This window comes from Osmerus eperlanus, chromosome 1 (assembly GCF_963692335.1).
Source record: "Osmerus eperlanus chromosome 1, fOsmEpe2.1, whole genome shotgun sequence".
NCBI lineage: Eukaryota > Metazoa > Chordata > Actinopteri > Osmeriformes > Osmeridae > Osmerus > Osmerus eperlanus.
Window position 1 is genome coordinate 21,030,061 of NC_085018.1, and position 19,988 is coordinate 21,050,048.

Below are 19,988 nucleotides of genomic sequence, written 5' to 3' on the forward strand. Positions count from 1 at the left end.
CCTCTCTCTCTCCTCTCGTAGGGTGAGTGTGTTGACTGGGCTCTCCCTTCGAAATAGGCCCAATTCAGAGGATCTGAGCATCGATTGCTAGGCAGACAGCTAATCTATGAACACAACTCCTCCACAAAGAGCCTCTCTCTTACTGGCTAATGGACTGCTCTTGTGTGTGTTGTCTTGTTTCATGCCTGTGTTTCACTCTCTCTCTCTCTCTCTCGCTCTCGCTCTCGCTCTCGCTCTCGCTCTCGCTCTCGCTCTCTCTCTCTCTCTCTCTCATCTCTCTCTCTCTCTCTCTCTCTCTCTCTCTCTCTCTCTCTCTCTCTCTCTCTCTCTCTCTCTCTCTCTCTCTCTCTCTCTCTCTCTCTCTCTCTCTCTCTCTCCATCTCTCTCTCTCTCTCTCTTCTCTCTCTCTCTCTCTCTCTCTCTCTCCTCACACACACATAGACAGACACACACTGACCAGAGTATCCTTGTAAGTACTATACTGTATTGTCTTGAAATGAGTCCAATTGAGAATAAAGTTGTGGTTTTCTATTTAAAGCTTCCCCCATCACTTGACACCAGCCAAACCCTGGGTTGTAAATATTTTATATAGTGAGGAGAGGGCATGGGCCTATCTCAGTCAGCACTGGCAGAGAGACTCACAGACACACACATGTTTGCAGAGCCACCAATCTAACAAACATATGCTGTCATCTCGTGTGCCTTTTTAGATTTACAGTTGTTGAACAGTGATGACTTGGTTCCTGATCTGCTGACAACATAGTTCTGTGATACGGCATGATCTCTTGCTCCCTCAGTTTTTTTTTTCACAAGCAATTTTGTCTGTTGTTTGTTTGTTTCAGACGCCTAGACCACAACGAGCTGACATCCATCCCAAGTCTAGGGAAGGCTTCTCCTAACATCTTATCACTCTACCTGTGAGTATAGAGCACTGAAGCCACTACTGAACCTCCATTACAGCTGTTCTAGTCTTTTTCTGGGATCCCTCTGTCTACTGCCTGGCTACCTGTCTGTCTACTGCCTGGCTAGCTGTCTGTCTACTGCCTGGCTAGCTGTCTGTCTACTGCCTGGCTACCTGTCTGTCTACTGCCTGGCTAGCTGTCTGTCTACTGCCTGGCTAGCTGTCTGTCTACTGCCTGGCTACCTGTCTGTCTACTGCCTGGCTCCTGGCTAGCTGTCTGTCTACTGCCTGGCTACCTGTCTGTCTACTGCCTGGCTAGCTGTCTGTCTACTGCCTGGCTACCTGTCTGTACCCCCAAGTTTCTTGTTGGTTGGATTTTGCAAGCTGACGATGATGGGAGCTTTGTTGGAAGGCCCTCCTGGTTACAGTTGTGAAACTCTGCCTGCAGGGACTGCCTGCTCTGGCATCTCACTGGAGATTTACTGCCCTATTTGGGAAGATCATGTGTGTGTGCTGTGTGTCTGTGTATACTTGTGTATACGTGTGTGTGTGTGTGTGCGCTGGCGTGTGTGCCACAGCTGTGAGCCTGACAGTCTCCCGCAGTACACACAATTGTGACACTGTCCTGCTCGCCTGTTCTGCAGAAAGTCAGTGAGGCCTTGTTTTCCAACCGTTGTCGTGCTTCTGTGTGGCCGTAGAAGACACTAGACCCGTTCAACCGGGAAACACAGAGACAGTCCACAGGCTGGGGCTAAACAGTTGGCCTCCCCAGCTGTGTGGAGTCTGTGTTGTATCTCCACTGCTACGGGGGTGGGAGGACCCTGCAGGGCTGCTGGGTGCTCCCCTGCAGGGCTGCTGGGTGCTACCCTGCAGGACTGCTCTCTGCCAGGCCTCAGAAGCAGCCACGTCCCTGCCTCGCCTTCTGGGTCTCCCTGTAGGTTCTCAGAAGGACCAACGACTGTAGACAGAACATGCCCTCCCCATCCCCCTCCCCGTCAAGGTGTTCAGCCTGTTGCATGTTAGCCTTTCAAATGTGTTAGTGTTCTTCAGTTATGTGTTTGAAAATGAACCCCGGCCCTCGTTGGCTGGTTCAGGAGAATGCAGCCCTCCTCTCTGCTCTGGCTTCTTTTTTTGGCCTGGTTGGAAGCCTGTTGCTATGGGTAGCCCAGGGACCTATCTTTACAAATCTGCACAGCTGATGGCCTGTAGAACACTGCAGTTGGTGCTGTCAGTCACAGGGCTTATGGTAAAACACATAGGCAGGAAGGGGAGTGGGGGGTGGTGGTGGGGGCAAGATGGTGGAGACTTCACAAGAAGTGAAGGACTCAGGGTGACATCGCCACGGTTACCACAGGGGAAGCGAAGTTTGGAGGAAGAGGGCAGAAGAAGGGGGGCATGCACCCCGGCTCAGGTTTTTGCCTAAAAGTAACCCAAATACCCGTCCCCCCCAGTCCAAACACCCCGTCCCCCCCAGCCCAAACACCCCGTCCCCCCCAGCCCAAACACCCCGTCCCCCCCAGCCCAAACACCCCGTCCCCCCCAGCCCAAACACCCCGTCCCCCCCAGCCCAAACACCCCGTCCGCCCCTTGGCAGCAGCCCAGCCAGTTCCTACCCTGGTCCGTGTGCCTTGGCAGCTCATGCAGACATGGCACACCAGTGCGGGCAGAATTCCTGTATGGTTGGTGGAGAGCGGTCGGAATGCTGTCTGACTGCAGGGCTTGTGTGAGACTATGGCCTCTGGAAGAGGAGGATGGACCGTGGGGAAAGAGGGGTGCAACAGGAAAGAGAGGGGTGTCTGCACCACCCATCTGTGTGAATGCATAGAGGGGGAGAGAGAGGGAGGGAGGGAGGGGTGGAGGGAGAGAGAGGGAGCAATGATGACCATTCTGTGAGATCAGCCTCTGTGGTCTTCTCTGTTCTCTCATTCTCTCCCTCCCTCTCTCCTTCTCTCCCTCCATCTCATCGTCTCCCTCTCTCCTTCTCTCCCTCCCTCTCTGCGGTTTCCCCTATTCCCTCCCACAAAGCCATCCGCCTCTTCTGGTTCTCCCTCCAGTGCGGTCCATCAGGCAGAGATAAACCAGAGAGAGCGGGCCTGACCAGCTCACCAGATAACCAGTGTGTCCGCCTGCCTTTGGTCCTGCATTAATCACTGCTTCAAGATCCAATCAGGCCCACAATGCACCTGGTCTTTCCAAAGAGATCCCCCAGTCCCAGAATGCCACAGCAGGCCAGCTCCGCTACTCCTAGGATCACACAGGCCCAGTGACATTAGATGTGCACAAACTGCTCTATTGTCTGGCCTGCCAACATCAAAGGCAGGAGTCATAACAACTCCAATAGACACTCATAGTGCTAATGGGATGATGTGATTTGAGTATTCTATTGTTTTGGTCCCCAACATCAAACAGGGGCTGGCTGAACAATGGCCTGAAATCACTGGCCAAAGGGCTGGCTGAATCGACGTGAACAAACGTCTCCATGTTGTGCTTCTATACATCAAAAGAGGTGTCAGAATGATCTGATTATAATCATATGCTCAATGGGGGATTGTGAGATTTGGAATTAAATGGATTGAATGGAGCTGTGAACATCAAAGAGAGAGCGGAGGGAGGGAGGGTGGGATGGAGAGAGTGTGAGAGGGGGACAAGCAGAGAGAGAGAGAAAGACAGACTTTGGTGTGGGTTAGAGGCGCACTGGGCGGAACTTCTCGGGTCAGCTTCTGAGAGAGAGAGAGAGACAGAGAGAGAACGATGGGAAGAAACCGAACCTCACCCTCTGATTTGGAGTCAGATCTGAGACGTTTTTTCCCAGCGAGGGTCAGCAGCTGTTGACCCCCCCCGCTCCGCAGAGGCTCTGTCAGTCTCTCCCTACAGCCCTCCATCATGAGGCTCCCACAGGCTTCTCATATGGGTATGGGTTGGGTTTGGGTGGAGGGCAGGGTGTGTGTATGTATGTATGTGTGTGTGGGTGGGGGGGGCAGGGGTCTGTGTGTGTGTGTGTGGGGGGGGGGGTCAGTGACTGCTACTCATCCTTTACTTTTTCCACCACTGTTTATTCAGGTGGTCTGCAGCAGGACTGCCCCCCCCCACTTGCCTACAGAGGCTCTTTTAGCCTGTGTGTATGAGGGAGGGGGCCCTGGGGCAGAGGGATTGACCTTGTTTTTATATAGTGTGACTGGTAGGACACCTGCCTGTCTGAATGCAACAGACCAGCCAGGGACATTTAGCAAACAGGCTTGCATACTGGGAGTCGACTGTGTCTGGGAGAGATTTCTCCCAGACTCTCCTCATAGATTCTTTTTGTGGGTGTTTCCTTCGCTGAAAAACTGTGTGTAAGGTAACTTAGATTGACCTGGGATTTGTTTTACCAGTACTGTACAGGGTTTGTTAATTTCATGGTGAACTGGACACACTGAGTCCATCCAGCAGTGTTGACCCTTTACAGCTCATCACACTCTCAAGTGTTTAGAGCTCCTCTTAGAGTCCTGAGTGATCCATCAGGGTCACCTATCTAGAATGTTCCATGACAGAGCCCTCAGCCTGGACTGCAGCAGAGGCCTTGGTAGTGTTTGGAGAGGAATGTTTGTATTCTCTTCGAGCTGACGTTTGCTCCTGAAGGAGACCACTTGGTTGTGTGTACTCTCTCTCTTTGTTCCTGAGTGGACTAGGAGCACAATGACGGGGTCTTGTGTGCTCTTGGAAAAGCACATATTTGCAGCCCCGATTGGTTCAGAATAGATGGCGAGTTGCATTATCTTGTGAAGAAGTGACAGCACACTGTGCATTTTGTCTCGCAGATGTCAGTCTCTTGTTTTTATTGATTTTTCTCTGTTTTTCAGACACCACAATAAAATCCGGAGCATTGAGGGCAGGCGCATGAGGGAACTGGTCTCCGTGGAAACGCTGGACCTGAGTAATAATGACGTCAGTGAAGTGCGAGGGCACTCCTTCCCTGCAGGCCTCCAGATCAAAGATCTGTAAGTATAACCTCAAAACATCCCCCCCATCTGCCTGTACCTCTACTGAACCTCTCCCTGGTCCACGTACATCCAACGTCCTGTCAGTGCCGCGGAGGTCCTCTTTGTCCTTGGTTCTGACGCTTGTGCTTTCTTCATCACGCTCATTCCTGGTTGTGTTGTTCTGTTTCCCCAGGTATCTGAGAAACAACAAGATCGTGCTTCTGGAGTCTGGAGCTCTGGACCAGCTGGGCTCGTCTCTGCAGGTCCTCAGGCTGAGCAGGAACCGCCTCAGCCAGGTCCCTGTGAAGGTCTTCCAGCTGCCCAGGCTCACCCAGCTGTGAGTAGCTCTCCTCCTGACTCCGGCCGGAGCAGCCTTGCTTGTGGAAAGAGTGGTAGCTTGTTTTTTGGGGGGGAAACCAAGGCAAAATGGAATCTGAGCAGTCTGTCTATAGTGGTTAGACTAGTTACGAGGGCCATTAGTGGGACCTCATATCCTCCTGGGGGGGAAGACTCTTCTTTGGTCAACATGAGAGCCATTCCCTGGCTGATTTATGCCCTTCCCTGTGTACCTTGAGTGGGTCATCTCTCCCTGAGCCCTCTCCATGATGGCTCTCTCCCCCGTTCCCGGCCCTCCCCTGCAGCATTACGCCAAGGTAGCCTCATCCACACCTCAACACCTCCACTGTGGGGAGAAGGAGACACAGGTAATGGGAGTCTGCTCCATTGTGGCTACGGGTCTCTTCACTCCACGGTTCCAGAAGCTTCCCCGGGTGCCTATTGTTTCACAGGTGACACTGTATCTGTACACGCTTATGGCAACATGGAGCTGACACAAAGAGCCTGTGTGGCTGTTTATGCTGCCGGGCTGTGATATCAAACTTCCTGCTCGCCAGGTGCAGGCAGGTGACACAGCCCAGCGGAGAGAGCTGAGGGCTTTACCAACACCTCGCACGCTATTTCTATTTTACTCCTCTCCTTGAAGACGGTTCTCCATGACTTCTATTCAGTAACCTTGAAAGGGAAGGGTGTTGAAATGTCATGTGCTGAAATGCTCTGGCCTCTCTCCCTGATGGACTAGTTCCTCTTATCCCAGAGCTATTTCCATGTGTTTGATGTTTGCTACTGCAGTTGACCTTAGAGTGATTGATGCCGGTTTGTGATCCTGTATTGGGATGCCCAGGTCAGAACATGACCCTAGTTTGCAACCAGACCCTTCAGGTCCCAGGGGTGTGCAGCGCTGGCCCATACTGGGCACAGGGGCCACAGGTGGAACGGAGATCACTCAGGAATGCCTGCTGGGGGGGTTTGTGGAGATGAATGCTAATTAGAACCAGGAGAGAAGAGTAATGAGCTGCTGTAACTAGCGGCCTTGTCTTCATGGAACCTGTGAAATGTAGAAATAGAGAAACAAGCCATGTATGTTCGGTCCTCTTGACCGTGTTCCTGGGCGATGTGTCTACAGTGAACTGAACAGGAACCGTCTGAGGCAGGTGGAGGGCCTGACCTTCCAGGGCCTAGCCAGTCTGGAGGTTCTCAAGCTCCAGAGAAACAACATCAGCAAGCTAACCGACGGAGCCTTCTGGGGCCTGGCCAAGATGAAAACACTGTGAGTGTCCCGACGATCTGCCTCTGACCTCCAAACATCTACAATAGACTGGCGTGAACTTAAGTTGAGTTTTTTTTTTTTTACCCAAACTACATTACCCATACTGCCTGTGTCCTGTTCCCCCTGCAGCCACCTGGACTACAACAATCTGATGGAGGTGAACAGCGGCTCCTTGTACGGCCTCAGCTCCCTGCTGCAGCTCTTCCTCAGCAACAACTCCATCTCCCACATCAACCCTGACGGCTGGAGGTTCTGCCAGAAGCTGCGCGAACTGTGAGTACCTGCTGTCGTCCCAACACCCTGCCCTGCCAACACCCTGCCTGCCTGCCTCCCAACACCCTGCCTGCCTCCCAACACCCTGCCTGCCTGCCTCCCAACACCCTGCCTGCCTGCCTCCCAACACCCTGCCTGCCAACACCCTGCCTCCCAACACCCTGCCTCCCAACACCCTGCCTGCCTCCCAACACCCTGCCTCCCAACACCCTGCCTCCCAACACCCTGCCTGCCTCCCAACACCCTGCCTGCCTCCCAACACCCTGCCTGCCTGCCTGCCTCCCAACACCCTGCCTGCCTGCCTGCCTCCCAACACCCTGCCTGCCTGCCTCTCCCCGCACCTGAACCTTGGCTAAATGACTTAACGCTCAATATGCACTCCTCTCAGGATAAGCCTGTTTAGCCCATAATTACAGCCGTGGTTGACAGTATCTAAGTCCTCTTTAAGCACCTGTATTCAGGTCTCCAAACGGGTTTGGCCCACTAGCGTGTAATCCTGTGTTGCCAGTGTTGTGGTAATTACAGAGGGGATCCCCGTCTCTCAGTCGAATGAATGAGCTGGTATTATCTCTGCTGTTCAGACTGTGTTGACACGACTGTTCCAGTGTCCAGCTTAGCTCAGGTGAGGCATTGCTAACTGGGCCGTTGTTAGGCATCGCTGGCGCCAAGGACAGCACTCTGCGTGTGGGTTCATGTATGTATTTCAAACTGATATCAGCCCGTGTGTGTGTGTGTCTGATAACCCTCTGTATCCGTGCTCCATCTTGTTGCAGTCCGCACAGTGAGAGGTTATATGATTTTATTAGTGGGCCCTGATGACTGTGATACAAGGGGATAGTGGTGTGCTGTCCCTGTGTGTGGCACCAGAGCTGCCTGCTTTATGGCTCGCCTGCTATTACATTCCGGATGAGACAGGCTGACGAGGAAGGAGGCAGAGAGACTGTACACATGACTGACCACACTGCCCCCAGCTCCGGTCCAGACCTTGCCCACACACACACACCACATATCCTGTCAGGCCACTGGTAGATTGAGACCATAAAGAATGCAGTGATGGAGTGAGTGGAGAACTGAGTTTCATGCTTGAACAAAAGCGGTGAGATCCAGAGTTTGATGACAGATGCATCTGGCACCAGTAAAACATCTGATATGTTCCCCCTGCGTCTCACCCGTGATCGTCCCGACGTCAACCACCACGACCACAATAGAAGCATCTAAATTGTGGTGTTGAGGGGAGTCGGCAATGAACCTCAAAACAAAAAGATGTCTGCCGCCACTCTGTGCTGTGTCAAGTCCTGACCGCCCCCTCCCTCCCCCTTCTCTGCTCCCCCCTCCAGGAACCTGTCGTACAACAACCTGACCCGCCTGGATGAGGGCTGCCTGGCCGTGCTAGGAGACCTTCAGTCCCTCCGCCTGGGTCACAACTCCATCAGCCATGTGACCGAAGGAGCCTTCAAAGGCCTCAAGTCCCTGCGCACCCTGTAAGTCTTCCTGACCCCTCCCAAGGCACACAACATTAGTTCCTTCCTGAAGGTAGAGGCTGGAGGAACCATTGCAGGAGCAACAAAACTGTGTGTGTGTGTGTGTGTGTGTGTGTGTGTGTGTGTGTGTGTGTGTGTGTGTGTGTGTGCGTTGACGAGGTGTGCATGCGTCACCATTGTCATGGTTTCTGGGAGAACATTTCTTTTGGGGGTGTTTTCTTCTCTCCCCTCCCTGTTAAGTCTGTGGGTTACTGGGTTCCCAGAAAAGCTAGATGCACATGTGTTCCCCGGTGCTAACCTCCCTGGAGGCTCCTGGCCCTTTTAAAACAGAGCAGGATGGGAGTCCGCCTTCTACACTGGCCCTGCACAGGCAGACGGAGAGGGGGATGGAGGGATGGAGGGAGGCTGTTGAAGGGCTGGTTCCTTGCGTCTTTTTGGCCTGAGCTCTGCTCAGCCAGCCAGCCAGAGAAAAGAGTGTTGCCTGTGCTCGCTAGACAAGGTCTTTCTCACAGTGGGGTGACAAGCCAAGGCATATACAGACCTTTCTCTGCTGGCACAGAGAGAGAGAGAGAGAGAGAGGGGGGTAGCTGTGTGAGAGGCCCTCTGTTTTGCTCGCCTCTCTCGCCCTTTCTTTCTTTTTTCACTTTTCCTTTCTTTCTCACTTGCCGGCTTTGTCTGTCCCGCCGATCCCCACACACATCTCCTGTTTTCCTCTACGCTCTCACTAGCCTTTTATCTCTGCCTCCTCGCTCCCTTTATTCTGTCCCCACTTTATCTTTTGCATTCTTTCTTTTAATGACTTTCTTACTTTCGCCCTCCCCATGTCTCTTATCCCTTCCTGCTCCACCTCTGGCTCTCTCTTCCTCTTCCTCTCTGCATCTCTCTTCCCCGCCCCTCTCTCTTCCTGATCTCTTCCTCTCTCGCTCCCTCTCTCTTTCAGGCAGGTCTAATCTAATCATTGTGCTGGATGGTAGGCACAGACCAGGCCTGTAAGAGAGCCGGGGCTAGCTTTAATTGGGCCTGCACTGTCGGCCATGGCAGCGTGGGCTTGGAGCCTGCAGTGGGGTGTGAAAGCCCTGTGTAGGCCAGCCTTTTTAGCAGTGGGGGCCAGTCTTCAGGGCTCCCCCCTGGCCTCCCCCGGCCCCTGTATGGGCCCCCACCACTGGGCCGCATTAACAAGGCAACGGCCATTCACGCCCAGCCAGCCAGAAAGAATAGGAAATTGGCAGCCCAGTCCAGTCGAACTGTAGAGGCTCTGAAAGGAAGCGGAGGGAAGGTCTGTGGATGCGGGTGGGGGGTGGGGGGGCTGGAAGAGAGGGGGTATTGAGTGCTAAAGGACTGTGTGGGTGTGAGTGACCATCAGCCTCAAAGAGCTTTCCAAAGTTTGAAAGAAAGTCCCTTAATGGCAGGGGAAACAAAGCGTGCGATAGAGCGGCTAGTCACATCTTTGTCCAAGTCTTTTTTTGTTGTTTTTCTTCCTGATTACTATTCAGAGGGCTCCGAGTGCCCAGATGACTTCACCGGTGTGGATAGCCGGTAGAGCAGCTAATGAAGTCTATTCAGCGTGCGTTTAGAAGTGTCCGGGCAGACCCAAGGCTCTTTTCTTCTCTAGTTTAGCTTCAGTCTCATTTATTTCCAGCTTCATTAGCAGCAGTCGCTGTGACTGTGGCACAGACCTTCCACCAGGACTCCCAGACCCAACTGACTGGATCCAGAGGGTATTATGCGCCCGGCAATCTCTCCATGCCGTCATGAATTATACATGTGTATGCCTGCGCTGGGGTGGCGTGCCTTCCTCCCCCCCCCCTCCCTCAAAGGAAAGAATGCACTTGGCTGGCAGAGCAGCAGGGAGAAGTTTGCTCTTTAGGCCAGGTGCGGATGGGGGGGGGGGGGGGAGAGAAGGAGTGGGTGGGGCCAACCCGTGACTTCCAACTACGTGTCTTCTAAAGCTACAGAGTACTCTGAACTACCCTCCTCCTTCCCCGTCGCTCCTCCATTGCTCTCATCTCTTATTTTCTCTCTCTCTCTCTCTCTCTCTCTCTCTCTCTCTCTCTCTCTCTCTCTCTCTCTCTCTCTCTCTCTCTCTCTCCTCTCTCTCTCTCTCTCTCTCTCTCTCTCCTCTCCTCTCTCTCTCTCTCCTCTCTCTCTCTCTCTCTCTCTCTCTCTCTCTCTCTCTCTCTCTCTCTCTCTCTCTCTCTCTCTCTCTCTCTCTCTCTCTCCACAGGGAGTTGGACCATAACGACATCTCTGGGACAATAGAGGACACCAATGGGGCCTTCTCTGGACTAGACAGCCTCAACAAGCTGTGAGTCTCTCCCCCTCCTCCTCCCACCATCCCTTTCAGCTCGCTGGCCTGCCACTGGTTTGGCGATTGTCTCTCCACTTCTCTGCACCCCCCCCCCCCCCCCCTCCCCTCAGCCAGTGTGAGAAGTGCGTTTCTTGGTGCTCTCTCCAGCCTCCAGCACGGCCTGGGCAGGTCGAACAGAGAGCCGCCCCGGTCTCTGTCTCTCCCCTCAGGGCCTCACACATCATTTGGAAGTGCTACTCTGAGCGATGACTTGAAGTGCTACACTGAGAGATGACTTGAAGTGCCGCTCCGCTTTTATGAGGCTTTCTTCATGATGCATCCAGGTTTATATTTTAACTGCTGTTGGCCTAAAACCCCAGTCTGTTCAAATCGGTTTTTCATCTGGGGTTTATCTCAGTTTGACTCTTCCAGTGGCCATGAAGCTTAGTTGGGGTCTGTGGGGAGGCCATGAGACCTTGGAAATGACTTTTTGTCTATAGTTTATGGTCTTTCATAATTTACCCCTCCTTGTCTAAACCTTGTTGTCACCAGTCCAGATAAGGAGTGAAGCAGCACTTAAGATGCACACAGAGCTGAAGCATTCAGCGTCCAATGCAGTCATCACACATCAAGTAAAAAGGCTGGTGTCCAGCCAAGGCCGTTCCTGAGTGAGCCCCAGTGAAAGGGCTTTTCTGTGGACCTGCAGGAGATCCAGCAAGCCTGCTCTGAGCCCCTCTCCTCCTCCCTCCCTCCCTCCCTCCATCCCTCCTCTCCACTCTTCTCGTCTAGAAAGCCCTGTTGTTAGGAGCTGAGAGAGGGTGAAATTGGGGGGTGGGCCCGGTCATCAACATCAAACGGCGTGTTAGCCCTGCGCGCCCCGCCTCTGCCCCGGCCCTTTTGTCTCGCTGGGAGGGGTGTCGGCGGAAACTGCCCGCTGTACCCAGCACTGGCACAACACCCCCACCCGCCCCGGGTGGGGTGGCCGGAAAAACACGCTCACCAACGCTGGGAACAAGATAAAGGGAGGGGGGACTTCAAAGTCTCCTCGGAACGTCTTGTGTCCTCCCAGATCGGCTTGTGAATATCCCCTCATGGGAGGCAGCCACTGTTGTATGTCTAATCTGGGTTTACTGGAGGTCTCTCTTTCAGACCACGGGTCCTCTTTCACCATCCAGGCTAAGAGAATAGGAATGACTCATGCTAGCTATGGACCACTCCTGTCTGTCCAGCCCAGTCCAGTTTGACCAGCTCAATCTGAGCAGCCCAGTCCAGTCCTAGCAGCCCAGCCCAGTCCTAGCAGCCCAGTCCAGTCCTAGCAGTCCAGTCCTAGCAGCCCAGTCCAGTCCTAGCAGCCCAGTCCTGTCCTAGCAGCCCAGTCCAGTCCTAGCAGCCCAGTCCTGTCCTAGCAGCCCAGTCCTGTCCTAGCAGCCCAGTCCTGTCCTAGCAGCCCAGTCCAGTCCTAGCAGCCCAGTCCTGTCCTAGCAGCCCAGTCCTGTCCTAGCAGCCCAGTCCTGTCCTAGCAGCCCAGCCCAGTCCTAGCAGCCCAGTCCTGTCCTAGCAGCCCAGCCCAGTCCTAGCAGCCCAGTCCTGTCCTAGCAGCCCAGTCCAGTCCTAGCATCCCAGAGTGCAAGGTCTCAGCCCTGCTGCACTGCTGAAGGATGGCGGGAGGGGGTGAGGGGGGTGAGAGGAGGAACGGTGGGAAACGGAGGATAGGGATTGGGGGTGGGGGGGTGCTGCTTTTGAAGAGCGTCTGGGATTAAACCCCCAGGAGGGGGGAGAGACGCTTGTTCCTTGCTTGAACCTGGCCTTGACAAGGCTACTTTTATTCCCCCTACAAGCTGTGTTGTCCCAACAGTGAGAGAACCTGGCCTTTCATGTGACTACCCCCCCGCCCCCCGCCTTCCCCCCCGGGCCCCTCCCCTCCTCCCAGGCTCTCAGACCCACCCTGTCATCGCTATTAAATTCTAATAAAGATAAAAGTGGTGTTTGAAGAGCAGAGCAGGGCCGGACCGGGCCCCCAGACTCCCTCAGCCTTCGTCCTAATCTCCACAGTTCGGATTTCCAATACCTCAATCCCTTCGCTCTTATCAGATTCAGCTTCACTAATTGTGCTTTTCTCTCTCTTTCCCCTCTTCCTCTCCTTTTCTGTCTCATGTTTGCCCACCCCACCCCCCAACCCCACCCCACTCCCCTCCCCCCACCCCCCCTCTCAACTCCCCCCACCCCCCCCCTCAACTCTCTTGCTCTTTTCTTCTACCTCTCTCCCTCCGTTTATCGCCGCCCTTCATGTTTGGAAATTGCAGAACTCTGTTTGGAAACAAGATCAAGTCGGTGGCCAAGAAAGCCTTCTCAGGCCTAGAGGCCCTGGAGCACCTGTGAGTATCCCACAATGCACTGGGGCCCCTCCGAGCGCGGCTGCCAAAAGTAGCTGCCTGAGAGGGCTGCTAGCAATTTAATAACGTCTTTGTAAAAGGAGAAGACAGGGTTTGCGAGGGCCCAGCTGCTTCCCTCTCTGCAGTTAGTCTGCAGACTCAACTTTGGCCTTTTTTCCTGGTGCAAGGGAACAAAGTTATTGAGCATATGGTCAGTTTCGTAGAATAAATGGAATTTCTATAAGCTCTTTCGCAGGCCCTGGCTGTTAGGGGAGGAGAGAGAAAAGCAAGTGCCGGAGTGTATCCTCAGTCTAACATGCCTGCCTCTGTAGACCTTGTTTAAAACAAGCCATTTGGAAGTGTGTGTGTGTGTGTGCGTGTGTTCCTATCACAACTGACAGCCCTCTGTTTAATGTCCCCATAGGAACCTGGGAGAGAATGCTATCCGCTCGATCCAGCCAGACGCCTTCAGCAAGATGGGGAACCTCAAGAGCCTGTGAGTTGATCATGACTCACCTGTAACACACACACACAAACACACACAGACACATACACACAAGATATTATATACACGATGATGCTATAGTCATGGGAAAAGAAGTGAGACCTTATTCCTCAGTCTGATCAGAGCTGTTCTAAAACAGACAGTCAGATAACAGCCGTCCTCTCCTCTCAGGATGATCCAGAGTGACAGCTTCCTGTGTGACTGCCAGCTTCGCTGGCTCCCCGAGTGGCTGGTGACACGGGACTTGGTAGAGGACGTGAATGCCACCTGTGCCCATCCCGAGAGCCTAGAGGGCAGCAGCATCTTCCAGTCTCCGACAGAGAGCTTTGTCTGTGGTGAGTCGCGTCGCTCTGCCCGACAGTTGTGCACGTCATTTATTGGGTTGTTTATCTGATTTCACCTGTTTGGATCTGAAAGGCTTATTCATGGGTGTGAGTCAGTGTTTGTACGTCAGTATGCAAATATCTCAGCTTCTCTGTTTTGGTTGGTGTGTGTGTGTGGGGGTTGTTAGTTTGCTTTTCCAGTCGAGTATGTGTGTTATTAGGCAACACTAACACCTCCCTCCCTCTCCTCTGGGTAGACGACCTTCCCAAGCCTCAGATCACGGTCCAGCCAGAGACCACCATCACCGTCCTGGGCAGCGACGTGCGTCTGACCTGCACGGCCGCCAGCAGCAGCTCCTCTCCCATGACCTTCGCCTGGCGCAAGGACCAGGAGCTGCTGCGCCAGGCGCAGATGGAGAACTACGCCCACGTCCGCGCGCAGCCGGGCGGGGTGATGGAGTACACCACCATCCTCCACCTGCGTCACGTCACCTTCGCCCACGAGGGGCGCTACCAGTGCATCATCACCAACCACTTTGGCTCCTCCTACTCCAACAAGGCCCGCGTCACAGTCAATGGTCAGTTTGTGCTTTTTAGTGTGTGTGCTAGTTTGTATGTGTGTTAGTTTGTGTTTGTGTGCGTAGAAATGACTTCCTCCGGATAACTCGGTAATTTAGGAGATACTTAGCCGAGTTAGACAGCATAGGAGAGCTGTTCTACCGTGGGACAGAATAAATCAGATTAGGGCTCATTCAGAGCTCTTCCTCCAAGAATCTCTTCAGCCTTCTCTCTCACACACACACACACACACACTCCCTCTCTCTCTCCCACCCTCCCTCATTCTCTCACTCGCTCAGAGAGGAATTTGGAACTAATGTGTCCATCAGTTCCCTGCTGTGTCAGCCTGGCTGACCGCTTCACTGGAGCAGTCTGAGGCTGGTCCCCTGCTCAGTAGAACTCTAACCCAGCCTCTCCTCTCCCCCAGTTCTGCCCTCCTTCGTCAAGACGCCCCAGGACAGAGCCATCCGTACGGGCACCACGGCCAGACTGGAGTGCGCCGCGGAGGGCCACCCGACGCCTCAGATCGCCTGGCAGAAGGACGGGGGCACGGACTTCCCGGCCGCCCGCGAGCGCCGCATGCACGTGATGCCCGACGACGACGTGTTCTTCATCACGGACGTAAAGCCGGAGGACATGGGCGTGTACAGCTGCACCGCCAAGAACACGGCAGGCACCGTGTCGGCCAACGCCAGCCTCACCGTGCTGGGTGAGACATGCCGCCGTCACACGTGACGTCATACGTGACGTCATACGTGACGTCATATGTGACGTCATACATGACGTTATACATGCTACCAGTCTCCTCTCCTTTCCTCAAAATGTATTATTTCCTCATTGAATCAAATCATTTAGTATTCACATTACACGTCACACAGCTGAGATCCATTTTGGATTTCATTTGAGTTTTTTGACTTCAACTTTCTCAGTTAACTTCATTTAACTGGATTTTGGGAAATGTGACCACGTAAATAACCCCCAAGCCACTTGGGAATTGGTCAGCCTTCGGCTCGGGACCCAAACCCTTTATTTTCCTTCTGCAGCTGTGGCCTTGTTGTAGGTCAGGTGTCAAAGGTCAGGGGTTAGGGCTGGGGTTGGAAGGGGGAGGGGTAGGGCTCACAGAGGGGTGTTTGTTACGCCCCCCTCCCACCCCGCCTCCTTTCAGGGTGGAAGGGACAGGCCTAATTCCTGAGCTGTGGGGCTGAGTAATGGCCATGTAGGAAAATATGTGGAGGTTGGAAGATGGGAACTCCCTGGATTCTCTGAAATACTCGAGACGAAATGTTCTCACGTTTACTTTGTGCTGTATATTGGAGGGTAGTTTCATCCAATGTAAAGGGCTCGGTTCTGTTTGGCCTGGGGTGACTGGGAGGCCTCTGTTATGGGGCCTGTGGGGGGTGGTGGGGCTGGAAGGTAGGAGAGGGGGAACAGAGGGAGGGGTGAGGGAGAGGGGAGGCTGGGGCGGGTTAAGTGAGATCTCTTAATCTGTGTGTTTCCTGCTGAGAGGAGAAGCCTTCTCCACACACACCCTCACACACACTCACACACACATGCAAATACACACAGCTCAATGCACACAGATCACCAGTCAGCATAGACCAATACAACTGGAGGAAGGACTCCTTAGTTAGGAGTCTTTTCGTAAACATTCCGTAGCGCAGATCTGCATCATATCACACCACTGCCGTGCGTCTCCTGTCTGCCTGTTACCTGGTCTGTGTGCTTGTTTTGAACTCGGAAACATAGTTAGAGGGCCAAACACCACACCTGCGTTTATGTTCCAGCCGAGTGCATCTCTAACCCCTCCCTCCCTCCCAACAGAGACCCCTCACCTGGTCCAGGATCTGGAGGATCGCAGCGTGGTGGTTGGCGACACGGTGGCTCTGCAGTGCAAGGCCCTGGGCAGCCCCCCGCCCCGCATCACCTGGCTACGCAACGACCAGCCCCTCCGCCCCTCCGACAGGCACCACTTCACCCCCGGCAACCAGCTGCTGGTGATCGGCAGCGCCGCCCTGGAGGACGAGGGCCGCTACACCTGCGTCATGTCCAACCCCCTGGGCACGGAGCGCGCCCACAGCCAGCTGAGCGTGCGCCAGCAGCACCCCGTCTGCGCCCCGCCCTCCGGCCCCAGCACCGTCACCGTGGGTATCATCGTCATCGCCGTGGTGACGAGCATCGTGGTGACCTCGCTGGTGTGGGTGTGCATCATCTACCAGACCCGCAAGAAGAGCGAGGAGTGCAGTGTCACCAACACAGGTGAGGGTCTGCAGGCGACGCCCAGGTGACCCAGGTGATGGTTTGATGTTGACCCTGCTGACACCCCTCCCTCTCCCTCCAGATGAGACCATCGTGCCCCCGGATGTGCCCAGCTACCTGTCCTCCCAGGGCACCCTGTCTGAGAGGCAGGACGTGTGCATCAGGGTGGAGGCCGGCGGGGGAGGCCAGCCCAACGGACACCTGGACACCTCAGGTAGGACTGGGCCTCCAAACCTCTCACACGCTCCTGGACTCAACTCATCTACGCAGCACGCAGGGAACCGCTGGACGGGCTTCTAAACCACAGGGTTAACGTGTGTGTGTGTGTGTGTGTGTGTGTGTGTGCAGGCTTCGACGGTGCCGTGGTGTGTACAGACTGCATGGAGAATGGGACCAGCTACTGTAAGGACCCCGGCTACCTTCCCCAGGGGATGGGACCAGTGGGCCTGGAGTACCAGCAGCATCCCCACACACCCCCCATGGAGTACAGCGCCCCCCCCCTGCACCCCGACACGGGATACTACACCCCCCCACACTGCAACGGGACCCCCAACGGAGTCCGAAGGGACCCCCAGCCTCCCGGCTCACCCGGCCACCACGACAAAGTGACGTCACAGCGGAACCACCAAGACAGACAAGGTACGGTGTCACCACGGCGATGACGACCGTCGCCGTCGCACCAGTCGCTCGCTGAAACCCCGTCGCGTTCGTAGCTGCCAGCTGTGGCTGTGAGGCGGTGATGGTGAAAGGGAGGAGGGTGATGGATGGGTCCCAGTCGTTTCTTGACAGCTGGATCATAGCTGTCAGCCTGGGAGTCTTGAGGGTAGCTCCCACCTGCAGCTGCAGCCAGGCAGCGTTGAGTTCCCAGCGCTGGCAGCCTTCCATCAGGGCAGGTCTGGGCCTGTGCTGCCTGGGACTCTGCTCCCTCGGCTAGGAGGGATCCGAGCTGGATCGCCCTCGCAGCGCAGCCCTTCTAGAGCCATCCATCATCCTGTAGCCCAGAGCTGTGTGTGGATACAGGTCTTCATGTTTGCGTGTGCCATCACTGGCCTGCTATTTCATTCTCCACTCTCTCTCTCCCCCCTCTCTCTCCCTCCCCTCTCCCTCCCCTCTCCCTCCCCTCTCTCTGTCTCAGGGTTGCCTGGGAAGAGAGCAGGACAGATCGTCGTGTGCTCCCCGTCACAAGCTGAGTCGTTCCACAAGCCGGTCAAGCTTTCCCCAGCCGCGCTGGACTGTGAGAGGGAGCTGAGGAAGACTCTGCTGTCTAACGGGCACGCTCCCAGAGCCACTCAGTGACAGCGCCCCCCTCAGGAGAGCCAGCGACTAGCAGACGCCCCCCCCCTCTGCACACCCCCTGAACTAAAACAAACTCACCTTGTTCTTTGGGAACTGGACTGCTACCTCAAATAGAGGAGAATGTTCCCCCCCTCCCCCTCTGGTCTGGGGCTGAAGGGGCGGGGGCGCGAGGAAGGGGACGGGGTCCGGAGCTTGAAGGCGAAGCTTGTGTGGGTGGCGTCCCATCCGAGCGTATCAGATGTACATACTTAAAACCTTCCCCTGGGAGGTGCCAATCACAACCTAGCTCCAAATAAATGACTTGCATTTGAAGCATGCAAATGTAGGGAATAATGTACAGTATATGTGTGTTTGAGAAAGAGAGCTATACCATTGGACATTTGACCGTGTACATAAGAGGTTGCATATATATTATATAACTTTTACAAAAGAGTATTTGAATTTATTCTGTGCATGATAAAGAAAGGAGTGATGGTATTTTTGTCTTTTTCAAAATGAGCCTCATCGACATCTTGCCTTACTGCATGATCACAGAAACTCTAGAACCAGACTCATCATATATCAAGAGATTTAGAGAGATCTATCAGTACACTCACATACCATGGAAACACTTTATTGCACTTGAATGTATTTGACAAACACTGCCAGTCATGGCCTTAAACAAACATAACTTACACTCAGTGGTACTTCATGAAGGATGAACTTGGGTTTAATTTATTTCGGTACGTGATATGGTACAAGGCAGGATGTTTTGATGGACAAACTAGGTTTTGGTCATGTAAGCACTTTTGTACTCAAGTTACTCATCATTACTTACATCTGACAAAGCAGCTTAGGGACATGATGTATGGATTTGTAAACTCTTCCATTTCAGAGTAACCTATCACTTTCCATGTTTCTGGGATTAGAGGAACATCAGGGCTCTTCCACCTGTTTAGTGACCAAACACCTGCTCCAGTAGCCTTTGGTTCAGACAAGACCCTCTCCTGTGCTTGTAACTCCAATGTTTTTGTTCACTCTTTACTCAACAAATATACCTGGTTTCAAATACACATTTATAGCAAATGTGGCTCCATGTATATTTCAACTGTAAAAGGGAATGGTGATGTTGAACCAGAAGTTCATGTGGAGTCAGTTGTGTTACTGCATCAGTTGTGTCACTGCTGTCATGTGCCTAACCTGTCGCCTGCTCCGTGTTCACGCTGAGGATGGCCAGTATTCGCCTGTCAGAACACAAACCAGACCATATATAATAGTGGTAAAGCTGGTATCTGTTGAGTCTTTGTAAAACGTTATTGGTACGCGGTGAGGATGTTTCATTCTGTGAACAGCTTACTGTTTGGGAAACTTGTGAAAATGTACTCTTAACCAAAATTAAGACAAATGCAGTGAAAGTCCTCCTCTTCCCGAAGCCTGGATACCTGGGGCCAGTGTGACACACAAAGAGCAGTTTAACGTTTTACATTGTGTAATGCGTACATGGGTCTTGCCCATTTTGGCTTTGTGTAATTCTGATCCAGTATTTGCTAGTTGCCTCATCAACGCTAGACATGTTTTTACAATTACAGAGTATAACAAAGGAACTATCAGAAAGCTAGAATTACATAAAAGATCATTCAGATGTTACTAGGACATTTCCCCAGTGTATCCAGGTTTGAATGAGGTTAAACAGTACATTATATCTGGTCCGAATAATTTATTGAAATAGACTGTCTGAAGCCATTGTACCATTGTCAAAGCTAAAAACATTGAAGTGTCTTACATGGCATTGCAGTGTCTAATAAAATCACATTTTGATATCATACATTATGATTTTCTTTGTGTGTGTGTGTCTTGAGTGGTTCTCAGATGAACCCACCTCTCTGCTGCACGCGGTGACGTAAATGTAGCTAGGACTGGACTGGTCTATCTAGCCCAGAGCGAGAGCGAGAGCCTGTGATCTGGGGGGAGGGGGTCAGAGCCAGGACAGGCTGCACATTCCAGCTGGTGACTGACAGCCCCCCCAAGACAGATCCTGAGCGCCTGGTGCAGCCATCAAATGTTGCGCATTGTTCTGCGGCAGCTTCGTGACAGGCAGTGTGACAAACACACCCACCTGTGGGGCCGCCCGTCTCCCTGTGGACGTGCCCGGCTCCCTCACCTCCGCTACCTACTGCCGCTCTGTGAAGGAC

At 53.6% G+C, this 19,988-nt stretch overlaps 1 protein-coding gene across 1 annotated transcript in view; it reads left to right on the top strand.

Moving 5' to 3' along the window:
- lrig1 (leucine-rich repeats and immunoglobulin-like domains 1) overlaps positions 1–19,626 on the top strand; it is a 26,024-nt gene extending 6,398 nt beyond the window's left edge. The window contains exons 3-18 of the mRNA XM_062469793.1: positions 843–917; positions 4,741–4,878; positions 5,054–5,197; positions 6,323–6,466; positions 6,596–6,739; positions 8,077–8,220; positions 10,445–10,525; positions 12,811–12,882; positions 13,304–13,375; positions 13,556–13,719; positions 13,965–14,285; positions 14,693–14,974; positions 16,087–16,521; positions 16,604–16,735; positions 16,870–17,160; positions 17,657–19,626. Of these exons, the coding sequence (XP_062325777.1) occupies positions 843–917; positions 4,741–4,878; positions 5,054–5,197; positions 6,323–6,466; positions 6,596–6,739; positions 8,077–8,220; positions 10,445–10,525; positions 12,811–12,882; positions 13,304–13,375; positions 13,556–13,719; positions 13,965–14,285; positions 14,693–14,974; positions 16,087–16,521; positions 16,604–16,735; positions 16,870–17,160; positions 17,657–17,817 (2,800 nt within the window). The 3' untranslated portion in view covers positions 17,818–19,626. The remainder of the gene's footprint in view (positions 1–842; positions 918–4,740; positions 4,879–5,053; positions 5,198–6,322; positions 6,467–6,595; positions 6,740–8,076; positions 8,221–10,444; positions 10,526–12,810; positions 12,883–13,303; positions 13,376–13,555; positions 13,720–13,964; positions 14,286–14,692; positions 14,975–16,086; positions 16,522–16,603; positions 16,736–16,869; positions 17,161–17,656) is intronic.
- Positions 19,627–19,988: the final 362 nt, after the last annotated feature.